Source organism: Tenrec ecaudatus, chromosome 10 (assembly GCF_050624435.1).
Source record: "Tenrec ecaudatus isolate mTenEca1 chromosome 10, mTenEca1.hap1, whole genome shotgun sequence".
Taxonomy (NCBI): domain Eukaryota; kingdom Metazoa; phylum Chordata; class Mammalia; order Afrosoricida; family Tenrecidae; genus Tenrec; species Tenrec ecaudatus.
This window is the reverse complement of record NC_134539.1, coordinates 156556336-156582524: the sequence shown is the minus strand read 5'-3', so window position 1 is coordinate 156582524 and position 26189 is coordinate 156556336. Positions and strand designations below refer to the sequence as shown.

Here is a 26189-nt window from a genome sequence, read left to right as displayed (position 1 = left end):
CCACCTCGGGAGAGAATGCCAGACAGCACTGGACTAAGGAGAGCCCAGCAAAAAGCCACTTCCATGCACCCCTGCTGGGCGTTCCTGGGCCAGGAAAGGGCCCGTAGGTGGTTTCTGGATGGCGATGATGAAGGATGCCAGCCCCAGGTAGACAGGGCTCTGCTGGTGGGGCCCCAGAAGCAGGTGACCTCACCACGCAGGCTGTGTGGGTGCCAGTGCCCTTGGCCCACTTCCCAGTCCGTGGGTCTGCCTGTAGGGGTAGGTGGGCCAAGGCCTGGGGGGGGGGGGACTGGGAGGGGCGGTGCATGTGGTCACGGCTCCTGGAGAACAGAATGGGTTCTGGTGTATCTTGAATCTTGCTGTGGCTGACAGACGAACACCACTGAAGTCCCAGCCAGAGTAGGTGCAGCCTCCACCCAACCCCGCAGACCAGGGTAGGGCCTTCTCTGAGGGAGGCCCTGGTGGGTTGTCATACATACCCTGTCTCTCCACCACAGGAGGGGGGAGTGGGGAGGGGCTTGCTCTGGAGATGTGGAACAGAGTTGGGGAACCCTCCAGCCAGCTCTCTAACGCCTGGACCTTCCATCCCTCCTGCTGAAATGTGTTTCCACAAGTGCTGCCCCCCAACTCCCTACCTGCCCCACTACCTTCCCGACCTGGGGTCAAGGGAGGGGCTACCCCCACACCAGCTCAGAAACCCACTTTTGGAGATAACCATTGTGGCAGCTGTCCCCTGAGGGCACAAGGGGCTGCTTTCCATGGTATGGTTACTGGTATGTTCTGTGAGCTGCTGCCCGCCCAACACCACAGCTTATCACCTAGGTTTCCAGTGGGACCAGACATCTGGAGGGGCAGGGCTAAACACATCTGGGTCTGGGCATCCCAAGGTGGGGTCCCAGGGACAGAGCAGTTAGGTGTCTTTCACTGGGGAAGTGGAAACAGCCTGCCCTGCAGCCCCTGGTTTCAGACTGAGGAAAGTCACCCCATCTAGACCTGCTGGTTGCCACCAGTCTTTCTTGGGTCCCCAAAAGGCCAATAACAGCACCTCTGGTGGCAGCAGTGATGACCATTTACTAAGCATGGCCTGACACCCCTCCCCCATTCACCCTGGTAAATGTGCCAATATTCCCATATTCCAGTTATGGAAACTAAAACAGAGAGGGTTAGTGACTAGTCCAAAGGCAGACAGCTAGTAGTAGATTTGGTCCCAGGCAGGCAGGCAGGCAACCAGACCTCGGAGCCCACATTTATGTCATGGTGCCTTAGGATGAAGCAAAGACTCCACACCATCACTCTGCCTCCAGGTGGGCCAACCTCTGTAGATTCAGCCTGGGGGTGGGGGTAGGGGTGGGTTTGCTTGTGGAGGGCCCTGGCAAGGTCCCTTGCTAGGAAAATACTTGGCAAAACCCAAACCAGATCTCATTTAGTTGCTGGAGCTACTGAAAGAAGAGATCCCCAAACCTCTTCTGTGCAGTTAGGGATACCGCTGGCCCGAGGGTGTCCGGGCAGGCCCCCAGCATGAGTCCCCATGTGCCTGTCTCTCCTCATCTGTACCATGAGGGTGCTGTTGGGATTTTCTAGGGGGTGTGGTTGGAAGCGGGATGGATCTGCACAGGGATTCTGACAGGGACCTATTCCTCCCACACCGGGACCCTGTGGAGGCAGATGGGGGAGCTTGGGTTCAGCGGGGTCGAAGTGTTTTGCATGTGTGAAAACTTGGTGCAATCTCATTACTTTTGCCTTAGGTCCTGGGATTCCCCTAGCGCGAGGAGCTGAGCCACTCCTGGGGATGGAGGGGAACTGGGAACTCTGTGGGGTGGGGTGCAGGGAACAGAAGTCTGGGCATCTAGACTTGGGGAAAAGTAAAGTCTGGAGTAAAGGTCAGACTGCCCTCAAGTCTGAGAAACTGCCTCTGCCTTCAACTTCTTTACAATGTGTGTGTGTGTGTGTGGGGGGGCGGCACCCCGACTTGGCGGCTTCGAAGCATCATCGATCAAGCAGCGATGCTCAGTACCCGCAACAGCGCCCATGCCTGTTCGCCTCCCCATCCGAGGGGCCGAGACCCGTTCCGACCAAAGGTTGGGCTCCCAGGCTGCCAGCGTCTTCGCCCAGAGCCGCCAAGTCCGATGCCCGCTGTGCCTCGAACCCGGCTTCAGCCCAGAACGAGGGGACAGGCCAGGGCTTGCCGGCTGGCCAGCGACCTGTAGCACGGGCGTCCGTCCGTCTGACGCCCCTCGCCTCGTACCAGCCTCGGGCACAGGGAGGTCCGGACCGCGGGCGAGGCCGGGCGTGGAGGAGAGCTGACTCCGCTGCCGTCGGTGTGGCGGCGCCTAGGGACCCTTGTGGGGCAGAGCGGGGAGGGGCACAGCTCGGCAGCTGCCGGGTGTCCGGAGCTGCTCGAGGGCCCTTCGCTGGGTGGGCAGTCATGGCTCTTGCGCTCGCTCTGGCCCCAGAGCCAGTGCAGGATCAGGCTCCCCGGCCCTAGGGGTGCAGGAAGCAGGTGTCCCGGGCCGGCTGGCGCCCGCACTTCCATAAACAAAGAAATGGGCCGCCGGTCTCCCGGGGCGGGGGGCGAGGCTAAGAGAATCGCCGACAATTTCCTTCATAAAAATGCGATCCGGGCGCGTTTGATTCCACTTTCACTCCCGCCCCCCGCCCCCTGCTCTTGCCCCAACACACGCACTGTCTCTAAAGACACTCAAATTGCAGCCATATGGAGCTAAAGTAATAGGAAGCAGTTACCTTATTTACTGCAGAGGCGGCGCACGCGAACCTGACAGCAGCCGCCGCCGCCGCCGCCGTCCGCCCAGCGGTGGGATTCGCAGCCGCGGGCGCCGGCTCTTTGAAACTTTGTTTTGTTTACATCCCGGAGGCGCACGTGGGAAAAGCCTCGCTCCAACAGCGAGCCTAGGAGGGCGGTCAGGCAGAGGCTGAGAGAGGTGACCGGGTTGAACTGAACGCGGGAGGGAGGGTCAAAAGACTGCGGGTACACGGGTTCTCCCCTTCCAAAAATCGCTCCATCCGCTGACCGGCCAGAAAGGACCGGGCCAGAGTAGGCCAGGTTGAAACCCTCGCCCCAGCTTGCGTCCCCACCACCTGGCGCCCTCCGGCGTTCTCCAGTGACCACCCAGTGAGGACTCTCTCCCCAGCCCCCGTCCCCGAGACTACAAACTTAGTCCCTCCGTGCAAGTTGCCAAACTGCCTCTGGAACGCAAGTGATGAGAGCAGCGGGGTGGGGGTGGGGGTCGTTGTGCACCCTCTGCCGCCCTGCTCTCCCTCGCTGGGGTGGGGTGGGGGGCGTTTCTTTCCCCGGGTGACGGAGCAGTCGCCGTCGCTGCACTTGGATGGTTGGGGGGTGGTGGTTATTTTATATGTCCAGTTCCTTTGAGATGCAGTTGCGCCTCGGCGGGAGTGCCCCAGAGTCTGCTAACTAGGATCCCTCTGGAGCCGTCATTTTGTTCCGGAGCAAGCGCCTGGGACCAGGCAGTCTCAGCCACTAGGCAGATGGGCCAGCGGGGAGGAAACCCGGCGTGGGACCCGATACTTCTATTAAGTCCCCTTCCAGAAGAGGGGGCCGACGGCTTTCCCGGTCCCCGCTGCAAGTCCCCATTTCAGCAAAGGAGGAAAGAAACGGGGGGGGGGGTGAGAGAAGGGGTTGGGAAGTCACGCTGGAACGAGGACCCGAGGGAGGAGGGAGGAGGGAGCGAAGGGAGAGAAGGGGGACAGAGAGAGAGACAGAGACCGGGAGGAAGAGCAAGAAAGACCCAGTTGTCAAGGAATACCAGGGCTAGCTTCAGCACGAAGAAACCCGAAGCCATCAGCCTGCGCCACCTCCCAGAAACGCCGCGGCGGCCATGACTTCGCCCAGTGGACACAGTGGGTGGGAGGGGAGATGCCAGCTCTGAGGGCCACAGGCGAGCATGCAGGGGTGGGGAGAGCGGAGGTCGGTCACTTGTGGGCTATCAGCGGGCAAGGGGCAAGCGGCTCCCCTCGCCCTTCCTGCACCTCTAAGGTGGTCCTCCAACTCAAGCCTGTCTGGAGGAGCTGGGGCAGCAGTGGGAGCCCGAGAGGGCCTCGGGCGGGTGGCGATGGCGGATTCCAGGAGGAGGCCGTCGTGCGGGCTTGCAGTGACCCGGCCCGGGCGGAGGGTGGGCTTTCTCGGGGCGGGGAAACCAGACACTTATAGGCGGCTGAGGCTGACTTTATTTTTACTGCCCAAGCTGTTGGAAAGTATTTAAGCTTAAACAGAAACAGCTGTATTGCTGGCACAGCCCGGCGAAACTATTTGTTACGAGAATGACTTATGATTAAGGCCGCGGCCGTCGGCGGCCTCTCCCGGGCGGCCCGTGTGGGTCACCGGGGCGGTCTGGGTGTCGCCGACTCCCATGTTCGTTCAGACGGAACGGGCGCGGGGAGGAAGGCGTCCACGCAGAGCCCATCTACCAAAGCTTGGGAGCAAGGCCAAAGGCTCTGTACCCGTTGGCAAAGGCGGGAGGGGGGTGGGTGAAGGGAAAACTGCCCGAGCCCCCGCTAGCGCGCTCTGGCTTTGGCGGGGGCGGGCAGCCCTCAGCCTGGGGCTTCCCGATGCTCAAGGCAGAAGCTTCAACTGGCTAGCTCCTCCGCTCGGGCTCTCTAACCCACCCTGTCGTCTGGGCCCTCTAGAGTTTATCTAAGCCAAGCTCGGCGTTTCAGGGAGCGGGCGCACTGCCTCGCAGCTTGGGTATGGAGGGAAAGGGTAAGGGAGCGCCAGCTAGGACCGTGCAGTGCGGTCGCAAAGGGAAGGAGTGTGCAGAGCGAGCACGGCCAGGCCACCCTGACTTCCAGCCTTCCGCGTCGCGCTGGGGTCAGCGGCGCACGTCGGGAAAGGCCGTGGCCAGGAGGTGGTGGGGCAGGATCGGCCAAGCTCCAGCCGTGCATCAGGGGCGTCCTGGGTCAGCAGCCCCCAAAGACCCCGGGCTGGGGCGTGGGGGGGCCGCGGCAGGTGGAGCCTCGGGGCCAAGAAAAGGGCGCGTGGACCCGCGGGCTCCGGACCGGAGCAGCCGGGCCTCCACCTCTCGCCGCGCCGGCTCGAGCTCGCAGGACTGTGCACTGAAGCCCGAGCCACAGGCACATTGATTTGTTAGGGGGCCGAGGCTTGGCGGGGGCGGTCGTTGCCATGGGGACCGAGGGTCGGCTCGAGGTCCGGGAGGGGGACCGGGGATGCCGGTTGGGGCGCGGTCAGGCGCTCCGCACCTGTGCATTGTGCATTGTGCGGCTGTGGTGGTGGCGGCGGCGGTGGCGGGAGGGGAGGGGGACCGGCTTGGGGTAGGGTAAATGGAGTGCTGTTCAGGGACGGGGCCCGGCTGACCCTGTCGCAAGAGTCTCCGAGAGAGTCGTGGGGGCCGCTGCACCCCGGAAGGAACCCTGGAGGCGAGAGAGAGAGGGCTCCGGGAAAGACGGGGCTGAGAGGCACCCCCGCCCCCCCAAGGCCAACCCTCAGACTGACAGCGGTGGAGCCCGCCCTCCCGTGGCGTCACTTCCGGCGATGGCCCCCACCACCTCGCGCTGGATATCTGGAGCCGCCCCGACTCCGCCCCCTGGCGATTGGAACGCGGGTCACGTAGCAACGCGGGGGAGAAAGGCAGAGGGGCGTGGCCCGGGGGCCGCCGGGCATTCGCCCAATCAGCGTGCTGGGAGCCGCGGCCGGCCGCCCGGCTTTAGCAACGTCGTTAGCAACACGTGGGGCGGGCGGCCACAGCGGGCGGCGGGAGGCGGGCGCAGGCGCGCGGGCGGGGGCGGGGGGCGGGCGCGGAGGGGGAGGAGAACTGACGTCAGCGCGAGAGTATTATGGGCTGTCGTGCGCTGGCTGCTGCTTTTCTGCTCCTGGAAGCGGCCAAGAGGGGAAGCGGCGAGTCAACATGGAGCTTTCGGCGGTGGGGGAGCGGGTGTTCGCGGCTGAGGCCCTCCTGAAGCGGCGCATCCGGAAAGTAGGTGCTCCGGGCGGCGGGCCGAGCCCGCTGGGCCCTCCCCCCGGCCTGGGCTCCCTCCTTCTTTGCAGCCCAGCTTCCCTTCCCCCAGGTCCCAGCCGCGGCCGTGACGGAGGCGGCGGCGGCGGCGGCCCTGAGCCCCAGTGCCTGCCTTGGACTTGCAGCGATGCACAGATTGCATGGGTCGGGGGCGGGGCTGGGGGCCGAGTTCCGGTGCACGCACTTTGTGCAGCGTTCCGTGCAGGGGTGATGCGGCGGCGGGCGCGTGCCTTGGGCGAGGGGGCTCGCGCGTGCATTTGGTGCATGCATTTTCTGCACGGATTTGGCCTGGCCTCGCCAGGCGTCTCTCTCTGTGCACACACCTCTCCCTGCCTTTGCACCCGCAGGGACGCATGGAGTACCTCGTGAAATGGAAGGGCTGGTCGCAGAAGTAAGTAGGGAGTGGGCGATCCTCCGCCCCACTGTTCGAGTCGGGAGGTTCCTTTCTTCCGCTTTTCTTGGCTGTCTGGGGACACAATGCAGCATCCCTAGAAAAGTTCACGCCGCCTCCCTCTGTCTCCCTGTCCCCTGTAGGTACAGCACTTGGGAGCCCGAGGAGAACATCCTGGACGCCCGCCTGCTGGCCGCTTTTGAGGAAAGGTACAAGGCTCCCCAGCCCTTCTGCTCACTTAGAGGCAGTCACCCTGGCCGCCTGCCAGCTTGGACCCCTGTGCACCCTGGTTTCAGTCCTCACACCCCCCCCTTCTCCACAGGGAACGAGAGATGGAACTCTATGGCCCCAAAAAGCGAGGCCCAAAGCCCAAGACTTTCCTCCTGAAGGTAGGAGGGCTGTGCCCAGTGGTGGGCAGGGATGTTGTTTGGTCGTGCCCACCGAAGGGTACTGAGGCTGGGAACCAATAGGCTGCTCACAAGCTGCCTGTTTTACCCTGTTGGGCATTCTCAGGCAGTATGTCACCATGTCAGTGGCAGGGACAAGAGGTGCCTGGGGGGAGGGGCTGAGTCATCCTAGCATTCTCTACTCTCCCAGATGCACCCCGAGTTCCACTCGGGCAGTGGGCTTGACGGCCAGGGCTACCCTGGGCAAGTTACCACTTTGAAGAAGCTTCCCCACTCCCATCAGATACCCCCCCCCCCCCAGGGAAGGCTGAAGTTGGAAATGTCAGGGCCCTGTTCTGCTCCTAATACCACCTGTCTTTACTTCCGCAGGCCCAGGCTAAGGCCAAAGCCAAAACCTACGAGTTCCGGAGTGACTCTGCACGTGGCATCCGGATACCCTATCCCGGTCGCTCGCCCCAAGACTTGGCGTCCACCTCCCGAGCCCGAGAGGGCCTTCGGAACATGGGTCTACCTCCACCACCTGGGGGGAGCAGCAGCAGCAGCAGCAGTACCACCTGCCGAGCAGAGCCACCCCGGGACAGAGAGCGGGATCGAGAGAGGGACCGTGAACGTGAGCGGGAGCGGGGCACCAGCCATGCAGATGACAAACCCAGTTCTCCTGGGGACAGCTCCAAGAAACGCGGCCCCAAGCCCCGGAAAGAGCTCCTGGACCCTTCGCAGAGGCCTCTGGGAGAACCCAGTGAAGGCCTCGGGGAGTACCTCAAGAGCCGGAAACTGGAGGACGCCCCTTCCGGGGCAGGAAAGTTTCCAGCAGGCCACAGTGTGATCCAGCTGGCTAGAAGGCAGGACTCGGACCTGGCCCAGTGTGGTGTGGCCAGCCCCAGCGCTTCGGAGGCCACGGGCAAGTTGGCTGTGGACACCTACCCAGCCAGGGTCATAAAGCACAGAGCGACCTTCTTGGAGGCCAAAGGCCAGGGTGCCCTGGACCCCAATGGGCCCCGGGTCCGACACAGCTCGGGCACTCCTGGCTCCGTAGGGGCCCTGTACCGGGACATGGGGGCCCAGGGAGGAAGGCCCTCGCTCATCGCCAGGATTCCAGTGGCCAGAATCCTGGGGGACCCTGAAGAAGAGTCCTGGAGTCCCTCACTGACCAACCTGGAGAAGGTGGTGGTCACAGATGTGACCTCAAACTTTTTGACCGTCACCATTAAGGAAAGTAACACGGACCAAGGCTTTTTTAAGGAGAAGAGATGAGGGGCTGGGGGTTCAGAGCCCCCCCCCCCAGCAGCTAGCGAGAGGGTGAGGCCACAGTCTCAGTGCTTTTTACTTCTGGGGGGAGGGGGACTCACCCTGTTGGCTGGCCCCGCCCCTAACGTCACACACACCCCGCCCCTTCCACCTCTCCCCCTGCCCCAGTTTCGGTTGGAAAGATTATCTCTAGAGTTATATTTTCTATTAGATGTAAATATGTTATTTAAGAAAAAGAAATCTAAATATATATATATTTCAACTCTTGAAGTTGTTTTATTTAAAGAAGAAAAAAGAGGCTGGGCTTGGTTTATTTGGGGGCAGACAGGCAGGCCACCATGGGGTAGCAGGGATCTCTGGCACCAAGGGAACTGGCAGCAAGACTTGGGGCCAGGTGCCCACGCCCCTATACCCCCCCCACACTGGTCTTGGAAGGTGTCTGCAGGATCTCAGCCTGCCACCGCCCCTCTTCCCTCTCTGAGACCAGACCCCCCTGAAATGAGGCAGCCCCTTGTTTTCATCTACCCGCCCCCCCACCATTGTCAGAGGGGCAAGGAGACAGAGGGTTGACTCTTACACCCCCCCACCCCCGTCAGAAAAAGGGGAAGGTTACTTTCCTTTGGGAGACTCAAACATCTATTAGGAAAAAATGTTTTCACTTGAAGACACCCCTCCTTTTTTGGGGTGTGTGTGATGTTGAAGTTTAAAAGTCACAGGTGGGTGGGATCAAGCTGCTTTTCCCAAAGACCACCCGGCGCAAAGCACTTTATGGGAGAGGGGCCTGAGCTGTGTGCCCTCCACACCAGCCACAGAAAGAGGAACCCAGGAATTCTGTTTACATTCCCGAAATGCCAGGATAAATTAGGAGGATCCCAAGTCCTCCCTGACTGCCCGCCCTGACCCGCCCAGCGTTCAGACATTTGTTTTATAAGAAAAATGTTTGGGGTGGACTTTCTCTGCTTCTCAAGTAGCCTTCTAGCTCACCGGGAGAAGGGACAGCGCCCCCCACTTCCCTGGAGGAGTTGGATACAGAGGCGCGCTCCTTCTGGGCCAGGAGGACAGCCCAGCTCCGATGGACTGACACCCGCCAGGACCCAGGCCAGCCCACCAACTGGATCCTGGAGGATGGGGCAGCAGCAGGCCGGCTAGGCTTGGCTGGGGAGGGTCTGGGCGTCTCAGGCCTTGGGGACACAGGAGCGGGGCAATGTGTTTTTCATGGAATGCTCATGTGAACTCTGGCGGTCTCCTTTTTGGCTCCCTTTCTTAAAAGCAAAAGCTATAATTTATAGCCCCCCCCCCTTCTGTTGGAGCTGCGTTCTCCGCTGCTGACGCCACCAAGGGGAGGGGGCTGCAGGAGCCTGGAGAAGGGGGTGGCCTGTGCCCCTTTTCTGACTCAAAAGCACAAATCAGCCCTCTGGCCCCTGGGGAGGGTTCCTGGGGCTCCTGCCCTTAAAGGGCCAGCAAGCCTCTTCCCCAGAAAGGCCAGGCTCTGCAGAGCAGGGCACCCAGCACAGACTGAGCGAGTCAGCCCTGGGGGGAGCCGCGCTGGAGGCGCTGGGGAGGCACTCACAGGCCAGGTGAGCCCCAGGCTTCACCTCCCGGCTCCACCTTTCACTTCATGCCTACCTTCTAAGCCAGCAAGGGAAGGCACGACGACGACAAGGTGGAGAGGAAAGGTGTTAAGAAATAATTTTTGTTGGTTTTTGAATATCAAATTGCACCTATAAAGAAAAGCCCCGAGATGGATTTTACCTGCTCATGTTTGTAAAACTGGTATTTTAGACTTTGTATAAAGCAGTGCTGTTGACCAGGTGGATTTACTTACACGTCCACGCTATTTTCAGAAGAAAAGTAATTGAAGGGATGTGTCTGTCTGTCGCCCAGAGGAGGGGAGCTCCTTGACCTGGAGGCTGCCTTCTCCCTCCCTAACCCCTATGCCCCCCTTTCTAGCCCCTCTTCCTCCCCCCACCCTTCTCCCAAGCCCCTTCCCTCAGCCCTTGATCTAGCCAGCCTGGCTCTCCTCACCGATTGCGCATCTGTCCTGCAGTCAGTCTGTCCGTGGTCTCCTTTGCTCCTTGTGCCACGCAGACCTAGGGGGTGGATGGGCAGGCAAAGGCAAGGCCTGGACTGGCTGGCCAGGAGTCCGAAGCTGGCGTGGGGTGTGCGCTTGTGGGGCTTGAGTTCTAAGATGTGTACAAAGCGAGGGTCAGTCCTGCCGCCGCCGGGGCGCGTGAGTGACGCTTCAGTCCTTGTCTCCTGCGATCGTGAACGTCTGTATTAATACTTGCTTTTTACGTGTTTAAATATATACTTTGTAAATAGAGATGTGGCTGTCTTTTCCTTTTTTATTTTTGCAAGCCAATGGAAGAGGACTTTTTCTCTGGTTACCTAACCCCATCCCTATCCTTGCCGCCCTGGGAAGGCTCCAAAGGCCCACTTCCAAGGGGGACCCCACTAGGGGGGGGTTTGGGAGGGAGCGGGCTGGGTCTTGCTCAGCTCTGCTGGAGGCCCTGGCTTTGCCCCCGTACCCGCTGTGGTCCCCTGGGCTCAGGCACAATCCAGGATCCCCAGGACAGTTGGTCGGAGCCCTCTCCCGCGGCTGCTCCTCTGCTCTAGCTCTAGTCCCAGCCCGCCCCACCCTCAGGCCGGATTTTCCTGGGCCCCAGGACCACTACCCCAGTTTGGGTATACTTCTTCAATGCAGTTGCTGCCCCCAGGGCCCTCCCCGCCTCAAGGGCGCTCCCCAAAATGCAGAAATGCAGCGCTTAGCCTATTGATTGAGGAATTGAATTCGTGGGCATTGCTAGGCAACTAGCTGCCTGGAGCCGGCGCAGAGTACGCCGTGTGATTAGCGAAGCCTGGATGCAGCCGAAGTACCAGTCCTGGGGGGCGGACACCCCAACGCTGGGCGAGGGACAATCCGAGAGTGCCCAGAGAGTGCACGCCCGCCCGCCCAGTGGTGGAGACTGAGCTGCTGGGTCTCTTTGGAGCTCAGACTACAGCAGTCGGGTGGGGTCTCAGAAGAGACCCCCTCAGAGCCCTAAAGAGGTCATCCATTGAATGCAAGCCAGCCCCACCCCCACCCCTCGGGCGGAAACCTTAGGGGGAGGGCGGCTCTCCTACCCTGGCCTCAGAGTTGGTGACCTCGCTGAGGCAGGCGCGCACGCCTGCCTGCCTCCCCCAGCTCTGTGACCTGCGTGGGTGGGAGGGAGCGGGGCCTCGAGGAGCTGCCCAGAATGGAGGCTTGGACCGTCCTGCTGGTCCATCCAGCAGAGCCGTTCCAGCAGAGGGTCGTTGACCGTTGACGGAACCAACCACTACCGCACACGAAGTCCGGCAGGCAGCAGGTGGTGTGCCCTGTTCCCGGTGTCCGGCTGCTGGACGCCTGGGGCGGAGGCGGCCCGAGAAGTCGGGTCACCGTTCCAAGCTCTCCCGTGGAGCTGGGGGGGGGGGGCGGAGAGGCAGTTGACCGGAGAGTTAGGGTGGTGGGAGACCGCCAGTGATGCCCCCTTTCCCTGCTCACTGACCACCGCGGATCTATCCTTGCCTGGTCGATTCGTCTTCGCCGGTCTGATTCCTGGACAGGTGTGCAGGCTACGGCCCGCTTGGCCACCTCTTGCTGGGGCCCGCCCCCACGGGGCTCCCGACAGTCACTGGCTGATCTGGAATCTTCGGGGCTCTTCGGAGAGAGTGGGGAGACCCATCTCTTTCGGTTTCCTCGACGCTCAGTGAACAAGGGTCCTGGGCCAGCCCCAACCCTCTGGACTCACCGAGTCCCCCAGACCCAGCTGGAGTCCGAGGTGGGTGCGGGACACCATGCCGCCTGCCGCCTCCTTGGGGCTGGACACTGGGGCGGACTCCCTTCCCCAGGACACGTAGTGGGCCAGGGGGGCGTGGTGCCATTCGGTCCCTGCACTTCAAAGCCCCCTCCCCACTATCTCCCAGTGGTCTGGGCTTCGCGGGGTGCGCGCGCCCTCTGGAGGCGGCGGCGGGGGCCCCGCCCCTCTGCTGGGCGCCCCACCCCTCTCGGTCCGACTGGTGCCTTCCTTCCTGGGCTTTTGATAGGAGCGGAGACGCCGAAGTCCCCGCTGGAGAGGGCCGTCGGGGCCCCGCTCCCGGATGCCAGGGCTCCCGCTGCTAGGGTGGAGAGTGAGGAAGGTGTCAGTCGTCCCGGGGCTGGTACCCAGGCCTGGCCGCGCCGACTCTGCCAGGCGGCCCGGGCTTGGACGGGCGGGTGGTCGCCGTGGCCGCGGGGGCGGTATGTGGCGGGCTGGGCCTGGGGCACCTTGGCAGCCCAGCCCGTCTTTCTGGAAAGGCGGCTGGTTAGGTGACTTGACCGGCCGCGCCGAAGCTAACAAAAGCCCGCGTGAGGTCCAGCCTCTTGGGTGTGGGCTGGCAGGTCTGGCCGATGGCACAGTAGCTGCTGCTTCTGCACCTGCAGCCCATCCCAACCTCTTCCCGCAGCTCTAGAAGCGGGGACAGGACCCCTGGGGTGGCAGCCAGAACAAAAAACAGCCAGGTTGTCACCAAGGTCAGCCACAAAAGACCCTTCAGGGAGCTTGGCTTTCCCATTTGCAGGCCTTTTGGAGCCGGGAAGCACCGGCTTTTTTATGTGCCTGGCCCCTCCTGGAGCGGGCCGTCCAGGTTGGCACCCCAACTAGCCTTCAGTGGATGGCAACTGCCGTCTAGGTCCAACTTCCCTCCTCTCCCTGGAGGCGGAGGTGTGTGAATAAATTCATGCTAAGGCCACTGAGAACTGGGAAGGGCCAGGGCAATTTATCTGCACATCATCTCTGTATTAGGAGCCATCAGACTGAAAGCTTCAAGTCCTTTTCAGGGTTAGCACATGGGGAAGGTCCCAGCGGTGCAGTAGCTTTCCCACCCAGCATCCCTTAGGGGTAGAAGGTAGGTGGGGAGAATTTGGTCAGAAAATACCAGAGCTTCTGTGTGGGGTGTCTGTGGTCCCTAGGCCCCCTGGCTCCAATTGCCATTATTGAATTATTAGTATCCCTAGCCCTGGCCACCGGATGGCAGTGACCTCATTCTCCCCATTGGGTGAAGTTTCTTCTAATTGCCAAAGCTCTCCTGGCATCTGGTATTCCCAGTCAGGAAGCTCCTCCTACAATCCACCCATTACCTGTCACTCAATAGCCCATGAAAAGGAAGCCCCACCCCCGAGCCCATGGTGTCCCCTTCTCCCCACTAGGTTCAAGACAGGGTAAGTGGTGTTTACAGATTGTCACACACGCCGCCAAATTAAAAAAAAATATTTATTGACGAACTAAGCGTTAACAAAAAAAGGCAAGAGTCCTGACACAGTGGGCTACCAGCTCTGCCCTGCAAAATAAATTAACCTCCGTCAAAAGACAGCCGAAGACCGATGCTAAGATTAACTTTCAAGAAACAAAACACAAAAAATGAAACACCCACAGAATGAGGTGGACTGTGGTGGGGCTGCACCTCTTGAGGGGGGTGAGGCATTTCCCTCAACAGCCAGTTGGTCCTGAGGAACCTTAGGGAGGGGCCACTGCCCTGTCCCAGCAAAGATCCTTTATTGGGGAGTGCTCCCCTCCCCTTCTTCCAAAGGCAACAAATTACCATGATTAAAGCAATCACAAGTGGCCATTGTGAACACCTTGGCTTCCTGCTAATTAAGACACAGATCCAACAGGTGATAGTCATCTTCCACAGCTGTCCCCTGCCCTTGAGACCCCACAGGGGCTTTCTCCAGTCAGAAGTGACACCACCCCCCTCAAAAAAGAACTTCTTTTTTTGGTACAAAATGTCTATATAAAAATAAGCTAAGATCTCCGTGTTCCCTGGCAGTGTCTGCCCCTCCCACAGAAACCCACCAAGGGGCAAGAACAAGCACCCCTTCACCACAAGATGCAGGACCCCATCAGGGATTACGACCAGGGGGCTGGCTGCAAGTTGGCCTGTGGCCCCACAACCGCCTGGATAGCAGCAAATGAAACTGGGACAGGGGTGACTTGGATGTGTTGGTAAACACAAGACTGCCACCTCTGAGTATGTGGTCCAATGATGCAGGCAGTGAAGTTTTGCCCAAATGCACATTTTCTTTCTTTCAACATTACCTGTTGGGGTGGCGGGACAGGGAGGTCAAGCTCCAGGAAACACACCAAGGCAAAGTGGTGGAGAAGGGGATTTACAGATTTGAACTTTGGGATTGAAGTAGCTGGTAAAGAGAAAGGCACCAAATTGGGGTGTAGAAGACACCCTCAGTCCCTACAGCTAGTGGGCCCCACCTCGGGGCTGGGTCACCATGGAGCTGACTGGTGGGGACAGGCCACCATTGGCCCAGTTCCTCCCAGACTGTGCCTGAGAGCTGCTGGTATCTTCTCTTCCTGCCCTGTCCCAGGTCCGGACAGTGGCAGGCCCAGGCCGCCCCAAAGGCACACTGCTCAAATCCGTTTGGCTACACACAGCAGCTCTTCCTATTTGGCATGTAGGGGGAGGTGGTGGGGTGAATAGCAGGCAGGCCCATCCCTAGGCCAGGTTAGTTTGGAGACAGGGCACTGTGGGAACCTTTGTCACAGTCCAGGCCACTCTGCAGTTGAGAAGAGCCCATGTCGGCTGCTGGCTTCAACCAGCTATCGAAATCAAAATGGGTAAGTGGCCCCTCCCCCCTTTTGGCATCACCAAAACCCAGTGGCCTAAACCCTGCCACCTCCCCAGGGATTCACCAGCGGCACCCACACCCATGCCCCATGACAATGATCGGGAAGGGGTTTAGCACCTCAGAGTCTCTTCTTGCAAGCATGGGGGAATGGGTAGGAGAGAGGACTCAGCAGGCTGCCCCATCAGGGGACTGCTTGGACTTAAGGGCACAAAGACAGGATGTGGCACCCCAAAGACGGGGTGGATTGTCAGGGAAAAGGCGGCACCAAGTAGGCAGCTGTATCCAGGTGCAACCCAGGCCGGGCCACTTCTCGAGTGGCCATCTGCTGCCTAGGATCCTGGTGCCCTTTGTCGCTAGGGGGCAGAGCGGGAGGTGCTCTGCCAGAGACCCCGTTCACAGAACAGGGCCCCTTTCCTATGAGCACTTGACTTCTGGTGCCCCAGCCTGGCACCCTGGTCTGTGCTCTCCACAGAGCTGGAGCAGTCAGAACTCTCCACCATGCAGTGGTGGCACTCCGGATGGAGCGTGGGCCCAGCTGGCCCCCTGAACCTGTGGGCTCCTTGGGTAGGCCTGAGTTCTGGGACCATGTCTGCCTCCACGGAATGTTTGGGAAGCACAGGTTCCTGGGGAAGTGGGTATGAGTCCTTCAGGGGCACAAATGGTTAGGCATCAAGGACAAGCCAAAGTCCACCTTGAGAGAGAGGCCTGGTGACCGGAACAGGGCCCAGAATCCCTGGGTGGCTGCACCCTGCACGCCTGGGTTGTCAGGGATGGAAATAGGAACCTGCAACCCCCTCCCTCTTGGGCTCCAGCACAGCTCTGCAGGGGAGCAGCCTTGATCTTGTGCCCGTCCCTATCAGCACTTCTGTCCACCCAGAAAGGGGAGGGATACTCCCTCCAGAGTCAAAGGGTCCTTCTAACACAAGGAGCTGACCCTGCCAGGCCCAGTGAGGTAGGAACGAGGATGTCTGGCTTGTGCCCTGCTGCACGTCACAGCCTGGGCCAGGGTCAGGGGTCGGGACAGAGGGTGAAGCACCTTTTCAAGCCTGTTCACCCTAAAGGCGCTGACCTCCAGCTCCCTGCAGCCTGGTCCCCCAGAAAACACGGGAGGGAGGGGTGACAGGAAGGGGGCTTCAGTAAGGTCGCAGGTTGAAGAAGCCCACGCTGGTGGGGGACTCCTTCACAGTGACAGTGATGAGGTTGGCAGTGACGTCTGTGACAAAGACGTGCTCGATGAGGCTGCGGGGTGGCCGCCAGTCCTGGATGGTCTGCACGGACACGGAGAGGTTTGGGCCGGCACCAGGGGCCGAGGCTGAGTCCGGGTCCGAATCGGAGCTGCTGTTTTCCTCACCTGTGCTTAGCTCTGAGAGTGCCGGCACCTTGCGGGGCTCCCCAGGGACCCCTCGGCCTTCCTGCCCACCCAGGGTGCCACTGCCCTTGCCACTGTCCCACTTCCCTGTGGGCGTGGGCAGGGCTGGTGCCCGTGAGGACAACTTCTCACTTTTGTCAGGGGGTGCGCCAGCCCCACTCCCCATCGTGGGGCCACCCCCAGTGCCCTTCCCCACTACCAGGTGGGAGGTGGGGCCACCCTTGGTGGGTGGGGTGTGGCGAGCGAGCATACCCGTCCCTGAAGTGCCATTCTTGACACTCTGTAGGTCCAGGAGCTGGAGGCTCAGCTCCTGGCTGGGTGGGGGCTGGGGGCCGGGGCCACCCGTGGCGACCTTGCTGCCGCCCGGTGCATGTGGCCCGCCCCCTGCAGGACCCCCTTTCTGCTCTGCAGCCCCGCCGCTGCAGGGTGCCTTGGGAACTTTGCTTCCGGGGGGGCTGGCCCCCAGTTCCCCCTTTGACGTCCTCACCTTCAGGTCCAGACCAAGGCTGCATTTGTTGGGGGCCTGGGCCTTGAGGGCCAGGCGGCTGGCGGCCTCGGCCTGGCTCTGTGTCATGCGGCTCATATAGTGGACGATGGAGCTCTGCCAGCTGATGCCACCTCGGCCGGGGCTGCCCGCCACACCTTTCATCAGGCTGGCCAGGCTCTCCGTGGTGGTGGCGGTGGCACTGCCGGGGCCCCCGCAGGCCTCCTTGGCATGGGCTTTCAGGGCGGCCAAGCCCGCCACTGGGGAGCTGAGCGGAGGGGGCAGCTTTCCAGGCTGCACGGCCAGGTCCTTGTGGGCGGTCTTCAACACCTTGGCCAGGCTCACGGGCCGCCGGGCTGCCTTCTGCTCGGGGGGCAATGGCTTGCGGCCCCGCTTCTTCCTGACCGGGTCCTTCAGCTCGGGCTTGGCCACCAGAATCTGTGCCTTCTTCTGGGGCACCGGGTGGGTCTCGCGGCCCCGGGGCCCCCTCTTGGCGTCGAGGTCGCTGTCATCCTCTTCATCAGAGGAGGAAGATGACGACGTGGAGGAGGAAGAGGAGGAGCTGCTGGATTTGGACTTGGACGGGGCATCAGGTTCCTGGGAACACAACATGAGGGGTCACTACCAGTGGTCCAAACCCCCAAGACCCCTGCCCATCCTATTCCAGAAGGGACTTACAGAGCGCCCTGGGGGGCTTTGGAGGGAGAAGGGGGGAAAGAAGGAACTGAACCATCCAATGAGGTTGGTGGCTGCTGTACCCAGAGGGGCTTCCGGCATCTCCCAACCCCACGGGGGAAACCAACTGCTGTCTGGGCTTCCTTGGGAACCCCTATGGGGGCAGATCGCCAGAGCTTTTTACCATGGAGATCTTTTGGTTAGCCTTGTGTTTAACCACTGGTGCCCCCCAGGGACCCTTGACGAAGCCAGACCAAACGGAACCTACTGCCAATGAGCCAATTCCAGCTCACACCAGTCCTGCAGGACAGAGCAAAACGGCCCCTATGGGTCTCTGAGATTTTGATATCTGTTTAGGAGCAGCCAGACTCACTTTTCTCCCTAGGAGAGACTGGTGGGTTTGAACTGCAGACCTTGTGGTTCAAAGCTCAATGTGTAACCCGCTAGGCCACCGGGATTCCTTGGGGGTGGGGTGGGGTGTAAAACCCACTGCCATCAAGCTAATTCTGACTCGGCAACCCCGTAGGACAGCGCAAAACTGCCGCCGTGGGCCCCTCAAGTTGTACATCTTTGTGGGAGCAAGAAGCTTCATCTTTCTTCTGAAGAGCAGCTGGTAGGTTTGAACCACTGGCCTTGCAGTTTGCAGCCCACTGTGTGACTCACTACATCACCAAGGTGGATTCCGACTCATTACAACCTTACAGGACAGGGCAGAACTGCCCCGGTGGGTTTCCACACTGTAAATCTTTCTGGGAGAAGGCCTTATCTTCCTCCCGAGCAGTAGGTGGTGGGTGACTTTGTGTTGGCAGCCCGGTCTCTCCCAGGGCCCCTCATAGTCACTCACTGCCGTCACGCCCCACCCTCAGCCAGCAGGGTAGACAGAGTTAGCACCTAGCTCTTTCTGCCATTTCCTAAAGCAGCGGTTCTCAAACTGTGGATCACAACCCACTTTAGGGGTGGGGGTCAAAAGACCCTTTCACAGGGGTCGCCCAATTCATAACAGTAGCAAAGGAAATAATTTTATGGTTGGGGGTCACCACAACATGAGGAACTGTCTTAATGGATCTCGGCATTAAGAAGGTTGAGACCCACTGTCCTAAAGGGAAACCCAGACTTCTACACTGTAGGAGGCAGGGCACGGGCCAAGAGGTCACAGTGCAGCCTAAACAAGTTATACCCCCCCCTCCCCCCGCCCAGCCTTCCAGAAGGCTGACTACACAGCCTCTGCTCTGATCTCAAAGGAGAGCTTTGGCGGCTGACCCACGGCTCCCTGTAGAGGGCCCCTCTTGCGGTAGCCAACCCTCACTCGGCCCCCAGGTGCTCCTCCACACAGCCAGGGACACCTCCCTGAGCCTGGCACAGCCCAATGATAAGACTCCCAGGGTTACCTTGGGTACGGCCTGCTATTTCAGGATGGCTGGGTCTCTAGTGACCTTGCAGCCTGAGAATGGAGGGGGAGGGGTGTCATGAACTGGGGCGTGTGTGTCCTGGCGTGGGGGGCACCTATCTGGCTATGATCACCCCCAAGAAGGCCTCTCCCTCCTCCTAGTCAAAAAGGCATTCATGGGCTAGGGCCCTGGGAGCCATCTGTTCCAGGGGACAGAACGGGAGTCGCTCAAGTGGGCAGGCTGGATACCAGGCTTGACTGGAAATCACGTGGCTGGGTGTGCCTGCCTCCCACTGGCCGGGCCCACTCACCAGTGCCCTGCCCCACCCTTGCAGCAAGGCCACCTGGTAACGTCCACTGACCATTCCCCCATTCCAGGGCCCCCAAACCTCCAGGGGGCTGGAGGACCTTCTCCCACCTTGGGCTTGGAGCGCCGGCTGCAGGAGGACAGGACAGTGTGCTTTCTGGGCCGGCCCCGGGGCCGCTTGCCTCGCTTCCGGTTCTGCACCTCCTTCTCATGCTCCCTGGAGACACATGTGGGTTAGGGGGAGCCCTTGCGCCGCACGGGGGCACCAGAGTGCAGTGCGCCCAGCCCTGCTCAGCCCAGCTGAGCTGGCTGCACCTCTGGCTCGGCTCCCAGGGGCCCCAGCAAGCCTACACTCCCGTGGCTCCCAGCTGCCGCCAGGTCAAACGGGTCCCAAGACTCCTCCAGGGCAGAATGCAAGCTAAACCCTTTGCACATGGTACCAACTCACAGACACCCAAAGCTGTCATCTTCGTGGGAATCACCTGCTGATGTGTGCTTCATGGGTTCACACTGCTGACCCCCAGTTAGCAGGCCAGGGTTTTTACTATGCACCACACCAGGGTCACTCTAAGTTAAAACCAAACGCGCTGTCACTGAGTCAATTCCAACTCACAGAGAACCTATAGAGCTGGGGGCAGCCACCCTGTGGGATTCTGAGTCTCTATGGGAGTAGCAAGTCCTATCTTTCTCCTGCAGAGCGGCTGGTGGTTTCAGACTACGGACTTGGAGGTCAACAGGTGAACTCATAACCACTATGCCACCAGAGCTGCCTCAATTTCCCGGCTGCTTCCAGCATCTAAGTTTGGTCACATCCAGAAATCACAGGGACCCGCCTCTTCACGCTCCATCATCCAAGACAGGGAGATGACCCACCGTCTAGGACCCACAAGAGGCTCAGTCCCACCCCACCGAGCTTTCTAAGAAAACATGCCTGTTCCCACAACTCTGCTCCAGACGGAAGGATGCAAAGTGCCATTCCAAGGTGGCCCAGGCCCAAGACATACACTCTTATTGGCAGACACACCCCCACCGTGCTCCAGAGAAAGCTGATTTCATGCTCTGATACTGATGCAACCCCCACCCCCACTACCCCAAGGAGCTATACCAGGGAAAGTTTCCTGGTTAATGCACTCAGGCAACCATCATCTCATGAACAGATGGCAGGACATCTTATGGAATCCAACTAGAACAACCTGATGGAGCTCAGAGCCTGCTAAGAAGCTGGGGTCCAGCCTCACACTCTGAGGGCAGTATGGGGGTGGGTCACCTTTCAGGTCTACGCATACCAGGCAAAGATTAGAAAAAGCTTTCCTCTACAATTTAAGTCACCAAGATAGGATTAGCATATAGGCTCCAGTCCCCTACCCCCTCTCAGCCTCCCTTCACCCCAGTTCCAAGAGACAACAGAACTGGTGATAAGACTTTTTTCCAGCGGTCCCTAAACAAGCGTGTCATCGAAGAAAGAGGAAAACCAGCCGGCCTGGTCTTGCTGCTGCCTAAGCTGACCCTGCTCCTCCCCTGTGTTTCAAGAGCAGCACTGGGCTCCACCAGGCTCTCAGAGGCTGGCTTTTCACGAGGAGTCAGCCTCTCTCCCAAGGTCTCAAACTATCAACCATTCAGTTGGAAGATGAGAGCTGACTGGCACACAGCACCCGGAATTCTAAGCAGATCTATGTTGCATCTTATTGCCTTTCCCTCAGACTCACCCCCTTCTGCCCCCGTCTTGGCCCCTCTGTGAAGACACATTTCTCTATCTGCAAAACTTGGGGACCATTCACAGCAGGATTGGGGCATGCTGGTCCAACCCCCTGCCCCCACTTCCCATCCCCTTATCTCCAAGCAGGCATCTCTTAAGCAGGGTTTCCTACCTAAATATAGAACAGACATCTAGGTTTACAGAGCAAATTGGGCCCCTGGGACTCCCAAGTGGGCCCATGGCACTCACTTGATACTGTGTTTGGCAGCTTGGTGGAAACGGCACATGTTGTCCTTGGTATAGAGACACCAACAGGACCAGCCTTGGGGCTGTGTGTCTATCTCCCTCCCAGAACCTGTCCAGCACACCCAGCAGGGAGAGGCCAGCCTGCCTTCCGCCTCAAACCTTCCATACCAGATTTTATTACTTCGCAGTTCACCCAAGAAGAAAAGCCAGGCTCTTGAGAAGGTTGACTTCTGCCAGCCCGCTGACCAGAAAGACAAGAGTGGGTGGCTCTTACTCATGGGGCACCCTCAGGGTGGGCTGGCCAGGGACTCAGGGAGCACTGGACCCTGTGGTTACATGCCAGGGATGCTCAGCTCCCAGCCAAGCTCGAACCCCCACCCCCCTTCCCTGGGTATGCGGCCGGCTTGCTCACTTCTTCTGGAAGGCCAGGAGCAGCCTCGGGTCCAGAATATTTTCCTCTGGCTCCCAGCTGTTGTGTCTGGAAACGGAACGAGAGGGCTGTGTAAACACCAGGCAACTTCGGAAAGGAGTCTGGCCCGCTGGAGGCCAGGCCATTGTCCCAGGAGGGCCGGGGCCCCTCCAGGACGAACTCCTGGGAGTCCCAGGGGAAGCCACCACCTCAACCACCCTGAATAGAATGCGTCCAAAAGGAACTGCGACCCGTGGGTCCCCGAGGAAACACATCCCGATAAAAGGCAAAGTGTCAGGGAGGGAATCCCCCAAGCCCTGGCCAGGAGCCAGTGTGGGAAGGCTTGGTGGTGGAAGGGCCAGGCACGGGAGGGGGGTGGAGGGAAACCACAGGCTGCGATTCTAAACAACAGCGTGGCTGGGCGACAAGTGTGTGTGGACTTGGGGACCTCGGGAAGAGAACTGGCCTGCGGGGGGTGGAGGTGGGGGGGGTCAGCGAGTCTCACGGGGGTACAGGACCGGCTCTTTCCCACGAAAAGAAGTGGAGGGGGCTGACTCCTCGTCCATCAATGGAGAGCTCAGGTTACAGCGGGAAGTGCGGACGCCGAGGGGCCCCCAGGTTGGCCCGCGGGTCGCATGCAACAAATGGGCGCGGGCGCAGCGGCGGGCGCGGGCAGGAAGGCCGGCCGGGCGGGGGTTGCGGGCGGGAGGCCGCGTGCCCGCGCCCGGTAAACAAAGGGCAGCCCGGCGGGCTCGGCGCCTGTCCACGGGGGGGCCCCGGAGACCCCGGCCCCGTGCGCTACCCGCCGTCCCCCCGGGCGCCGGCCGTGTGGGGACTCACTTGGAGGACCAGCCGCGCCACTTGACCAGGTATTCGAGCTTGCCCTGCAGGAAGAGAGGGGCGCGTGAGCGGCGGGGCGCAGCGGGGCGCGGGCCGGGGGCGCGGGGCGCACGCACCTTGCGCAGCCGCTTGTTCAGGATGCATTCGGCGGCGAAGACCTGCTCGCCGACGCTGCTCAGCTCCTCCATGCTGCCCGCTCGCGCCCGAGCGGCGCCCGCCCGCCGACACCGCCGCGCGCCCAGCAGCCGCCGCTGCCGCCGCCGCCGCCGCCGCCGCGCACAAAGCGCCGCCCCGGCCCGCCCCCCTCCAGCGCACGCGCCCCGCCGCCGCCCCGTCCCCGGCCCATGCCACGCCCCCGGCCCATGCCACGCCCCCGGCCCAAGCTCCGCCCCGGCCCGCCCCAGTCCGCGAAGGCCAATCAGCGCGCGAGGGCCGGCGGCGCGGGCCGCATTGTTCGCGCGCGCGGCCCGGCGGCTCGGCGCCCTGGGCGGGGGCTGGGCGCGGGGGTCCCCCTGGCGCGGGCGGGCCTCAGGGGAGGAAGGAAGCGGGGAGGGGCGGCGGTCCAGCAGAGTGGAGGGGGCCCGGAGCCCCGTTAGCCTACGGGGCGTAACTCCCTCTCACCTTTGTTTTCGGGGTCCCGAGCCATTGTTCGGCCGGGCAGGCCAGTGGGGACGGGGCGCGGGGGCCACCTCCGCCCCGCGGCGAACTGGGCCCCATCCCGTCCCGCAGTTCTGACTTCGTCTGGGGACAGTCGCCCCGTCTTGTTTTGCACGGGAGCAAAACGGGCCCGGGGGGTGGGGTGGGGTGGGGTGGGGTGGGGGTGGGTGGGAAGAGGAAAAGGGAAAGCAAATACTGGGACCAGAAAAGAGGGACCCCCAAAAAGTGGGAGCCCCGCGCCCGAAAAGGTGCCCCGGTAAAATAAGAACTGAAAATGCAAGCCACGGGAAAAGGCAGCAGAATTGAGGGCTCGGGGTTCTCATCAAACAGTGCGTTGGTTTTGGGGAGCGCCCGCGGAGAGCCGAGCAAGTTGCACCTTGAACGCATTTGTTTTACGATTTCGAGAGCATGAATGTGGTGAGGGGGCGGGAGCGGGACTCAATTTGGGGAGCTGTTTTTGGCTGAGTGATTCCAGTGGGTACTGGCGCTTGTCGCTGCAGCTGCCGGGACGGTTGCATCGCCGGGCTGCAGCGTGTGCCCTAACGTTACTAAGACCCTCCAGGGGCCACGGACTAGGCGTCGGGCTGCTAACCCACCAGGTGGGACAGTTAACAGGAGGCCATCTGCAAGCTAAAGCCTCAAACCCTAAGGGGCAAGTTTAACCCTGACCTCTAGGTCCAAGTGGACTCGCAGGCAGTGGGTTCCAGTTGGTGTTGGGTAAAGCGTCCTCAGTTGGGTTGGTGTTGGGTAAAATCAAAGGCCAGATCATAGAAGGACATTTACATTCGCTTTTATCCCCACATAAACCCTCGTGGTGTAGTGGTTACAACGTGGGCTGGCAATTCTACCCTATCCTTGTGAGTCAGAATTCACTCCGTAGCAGTTTGTTTCTGGGTTTTTTTTAACTCACCAAGGGTGGATCCCTGGTAGTGGTTACCAGTTGGGCTACTAACCTCAAGGTCTACAGTTCAAAACTACATGCACCTCTTTGGGAAAAAGGTGAGGCTCTCTGTTCTGGTGAAGAGCTACAGTCTCAGAAACCCTGGCCTCTCTGGTTGCCCCAACAGCAGCGAGTAGTTTTCTTTGTTATTCCCTGGTGGCAGGCACAGCTGTTAAGCTGGTAGAGTGGTTAAACAGTTGGAGTCCACCAGCCACAGAGGTGGAAGTTCTCCAAAGTACAAGATGTACAGCCCCCGCCGCCGCCGGAAGCACAGAGGGGACGCTTCTCTCTACTGATCTCATGGGAGCTCTACGGAGGTCTCAGGTCACAGCATCTACGGGTCAGCTGCGCGTGTGATCATTTCCGTCAACACAATTCCATGCAAATGCATTCTCTAGTTTTTTGGTTTTTTTTGTGTGTGTGTGGCTCTTTTTGTTTTTGTTTCCACCTTGAACGCAGCAGCGCTGAGCAAACCCGAAAGCCAGCTTCTTGTTCCAGGAGTGTGGCTAAACATAATTTGGATCATTAAAACCACATTTATAGAGGATTCTGCCTGAGGGCAATGCTGCGCTTTCTTTTAAAAGGAAAGCCCGCTCTGGAAACATACTAGCCCCTAGGCTGCCCATCTCCTAATTGATGGCATGTTCTTGTTCTTCAGTCTTTAGGCATTTTGACGTCCTGCAGAGAACTTGGGGGGTGGGGTGGGAGGTGGGTGGTGCCTGTAGAACTCAGATATTGTTTGCAAAAGAGACCGGAAGGCGGAGAATTGCTCTAGGGTTGGGGCTGCAGCGGAGTAAAACTCCCTCCACCTGACGGCCTCACTTCCCCTACGCTTTCTTTTTCTTTTTTTGGTACCTGCAGATTGCAAAGGTCTGTTTATGGGGTTTCTCAACTCATGTTTTTCTAGCAGAATTTGCCTCGGGAGAGGGATTTTTTTTGCCCTGGAAGTTTTGATTCTGCTTTGCATCTTGGGCTAGTTGTCCCCCCACCCCCTCCCCTTTATGGTTGTTAGAAGCCGTTGAATTGGTTACTACATGTGGTGACCCCGTGCACAACAGAAGGAAACCCTGCCCAGTCCTGCACTCTCCCAATGGTTCTGGTTCTGTTTGAGTCCCATGTTGCAGCCCCCCTGTCAATCCGCTGCCCCTCCAGTTACCAAGCATGCTGCCCTTCTCCAGGGACTGGTCTCTCCTGACAACAGGTCCAAATTACGACGAAGTCGTGCCATCCTTACTAAGGGGCAGTCTAGCTGTGTGCTTCCTTCTTGTCTGTTCTTTGGCAGACCCTGGTACTTTCAAGTAAATTCTCTCTTCTCACGAGAAACACATTTTTTGCAGCGTGTGAAGCCGCCAGGTTGAATGAGCAAGTCTCCTTGCAGGCGGTCGCCGGCTGCTCACACCCCACCCGTGGGTGCACTTACGGTGTGATATTTGATGAGCCCAGAAGCCCAGAAGCCATCGTCGTCAGATGGATGCGGTGAGAATACGATGCAAATTTTGGAAGCATTTCTCAACCACGAAGCTGGGAGTGGGCACAGCAAAGAAGAATTCCAGCAAATCCAACAAAAGCAAAAGAGAAAACAAAACAAAACACCCTGACACAATCCTGACCCACAGCAACGCCACAGAGGACCCGATAGAGTGACACTGCATGTTCCCACCACTGCAGCTGCTTAGGGGAGTAGAAAGCCCTGTCTTTCTCCCAAGGAGCCACTGGCGGTTCCAAACTGCTGACCTAGCAGGTCTCAGCCCAACCCATGACCACTACCCCACCAGGGTTCTTGTGTCAACACATGGGTTGGCCTAAGGTGAGCCTGCCTTCCTTTCTGACAGACGTCCTTTAAGGACCAGGAAGATAGGCTTGGACAAAGGAGTTTATCACTTGGTCAGCGAGTTCTTTCAGTGCCCACGTTGATGTGCCAGGAGAAGGTCGTCAGGCTTGGTGGAGTGTGTGTGTGTGTGTGTGTGTGTGTGTGTGTGTGTGTGTGGCACAACAGGGGAAGACCCTCAGTGAGATGGATGGGTGTGGTGGCTGCATCAATGGGCTGCAGGTGAGGAGGGTGCAGGATCGGCCAGGCTTGGTTCTGAGCTGTGCAGGTTCGCTGGAAGTCTGAACAGATGCGATGCCACCTAGCCATCGCAAACAAGTGAGGCGACTTTAAAATAGAAGGGTTATCCTGGGTCATCGGGGAGGACCAATATTACCCCCATCAGGGCACCGTTCTGGGGACAGACGGGGCTTTCTACTCCTGCATGAGCTCACTGTCTTGGAAACCCATGGGGGAGTTGTACTCTGATGCCAGTGTGGAACTTGCTACCGTGGGGTTTCCAGGTTGATTTCTCAGAAGTTCACCAGGCCTTTCTTCCGAGGCACCTACCGACCACCACCACCACCATCACCGCCACCGCTTGCAGAGAGCAGGGTGGTTCGTTGTGTTGTGCAGCGCAGTCTGAGGTGCTGGGAAAGCCCTGTGACTGCACTCTGTATG

At 60.0% G+C, this 26189-nt stretch overlaps 2 protein-coding genes across 2 annotated transcripts; one reads left to right on the top strand and one right to left on the bottom strand.

Moving 5' to 3' along the window:
* The first annotated feature begins 5833 nt into the window (after window positions 1-5833).
* CBX8 (chromobox 8) lies at window positions 5834-10340 on the top strand. The gene is made up of 5 exons (XM_075562314.1): window positions 5834-5966; window positions 6353-6396; window positions 6540-6605; window positions 6719-6785; window positions 7173-10340. The coding sequence occupies exons 1-5, from the start codon at window positions 5898-5900 to the stop codon at window positions 8055-8057; spliced, it is 1131 nt and encodes a 376-aa protein (XP_075418429.1). The 5' UTR covers window positions 5834-5897; the 3' UTR covers window positions 8058-10340.
* Window positions 10341-13344: 3004 nt separating this feature from the next.
* On the bottom strand, window positions 13345-22329 carry CBX2 (chromobox 2). Its single transcript, XM_075562311.1, has 5 exons — window positions 22221-22329; window positions 22105-22148; window positions 21268-21333; window positions 19025-19130; window positions 13345-17141 (listed from the first exon to the last, which is right to left on the bottom strand). The coding sequence occupies exons 1-5, from the start codon at window positions 22290-22292 to the stop codon at window positions 15825-15827; spliced, it is 1605 nt and encodes a 534-aa protein (XP_075418426.1). The 5' UTR covers window positions 22293-22329; the 3' UTR covers window positions 13345-15824.
* Between the last annotated feature and the right edge of the window lie 3860 nt (window positions 22330-26189).

What these genes read in the sequence shown, in the direction of transcription:
- CBX8 (XM_075562314.1), top strand. Translation starts at nt 5,898, where the DNA reads ATGGAGCTTTCGGCGGTGGGGGAGCGGGTGTTCGCGGCTGAGGCCCTC. An exon ending in TGGAAGGGCTGGTCGCAGAA is followed by an intron (nt 6,397 to 6,539) that starts GTAAGTAGGGAG and finishes TGTCCCCTGTAG; the next exon opens with GTACAGCACTTGGGAGCCCG. An exon ending in CTGGCCGCTTTTGAGGAAAG is followed by an intron (nt 6,606 to 6,718) that starts GTACAAGGCTCC and finishes CCTTCTCCACAG; the next exon opens with GGAACGAGAGATGGAACTCT.
- CBX2 (XM_075562311.1), bottom strand. Translation starts at nt 22,292, where the DNA reads ATGGAGGAGCTGAGCAGCGTCGGCGAGCAGGTCTTCGCCGCCGAATGC. An exon ending in TGAACAAGCGGCTGCGCAAG is followed by an intron (nt 22,149 to 22,220) that starts GTGCGTGCGCCC and finishes CTCTTCCTGCAG; the next exon opens with GGCAAGCTCGAATACCTGGT. An exon ending in GCCGGCGCTCCAAGCCCAAG is followed by an intron (nt 17,142 to 19,024) that starts GTGGGAGAAGGT and finishes TTGTGTTCCCAG; the next exon opens with GAACCTGATGCCCCGTCCAA.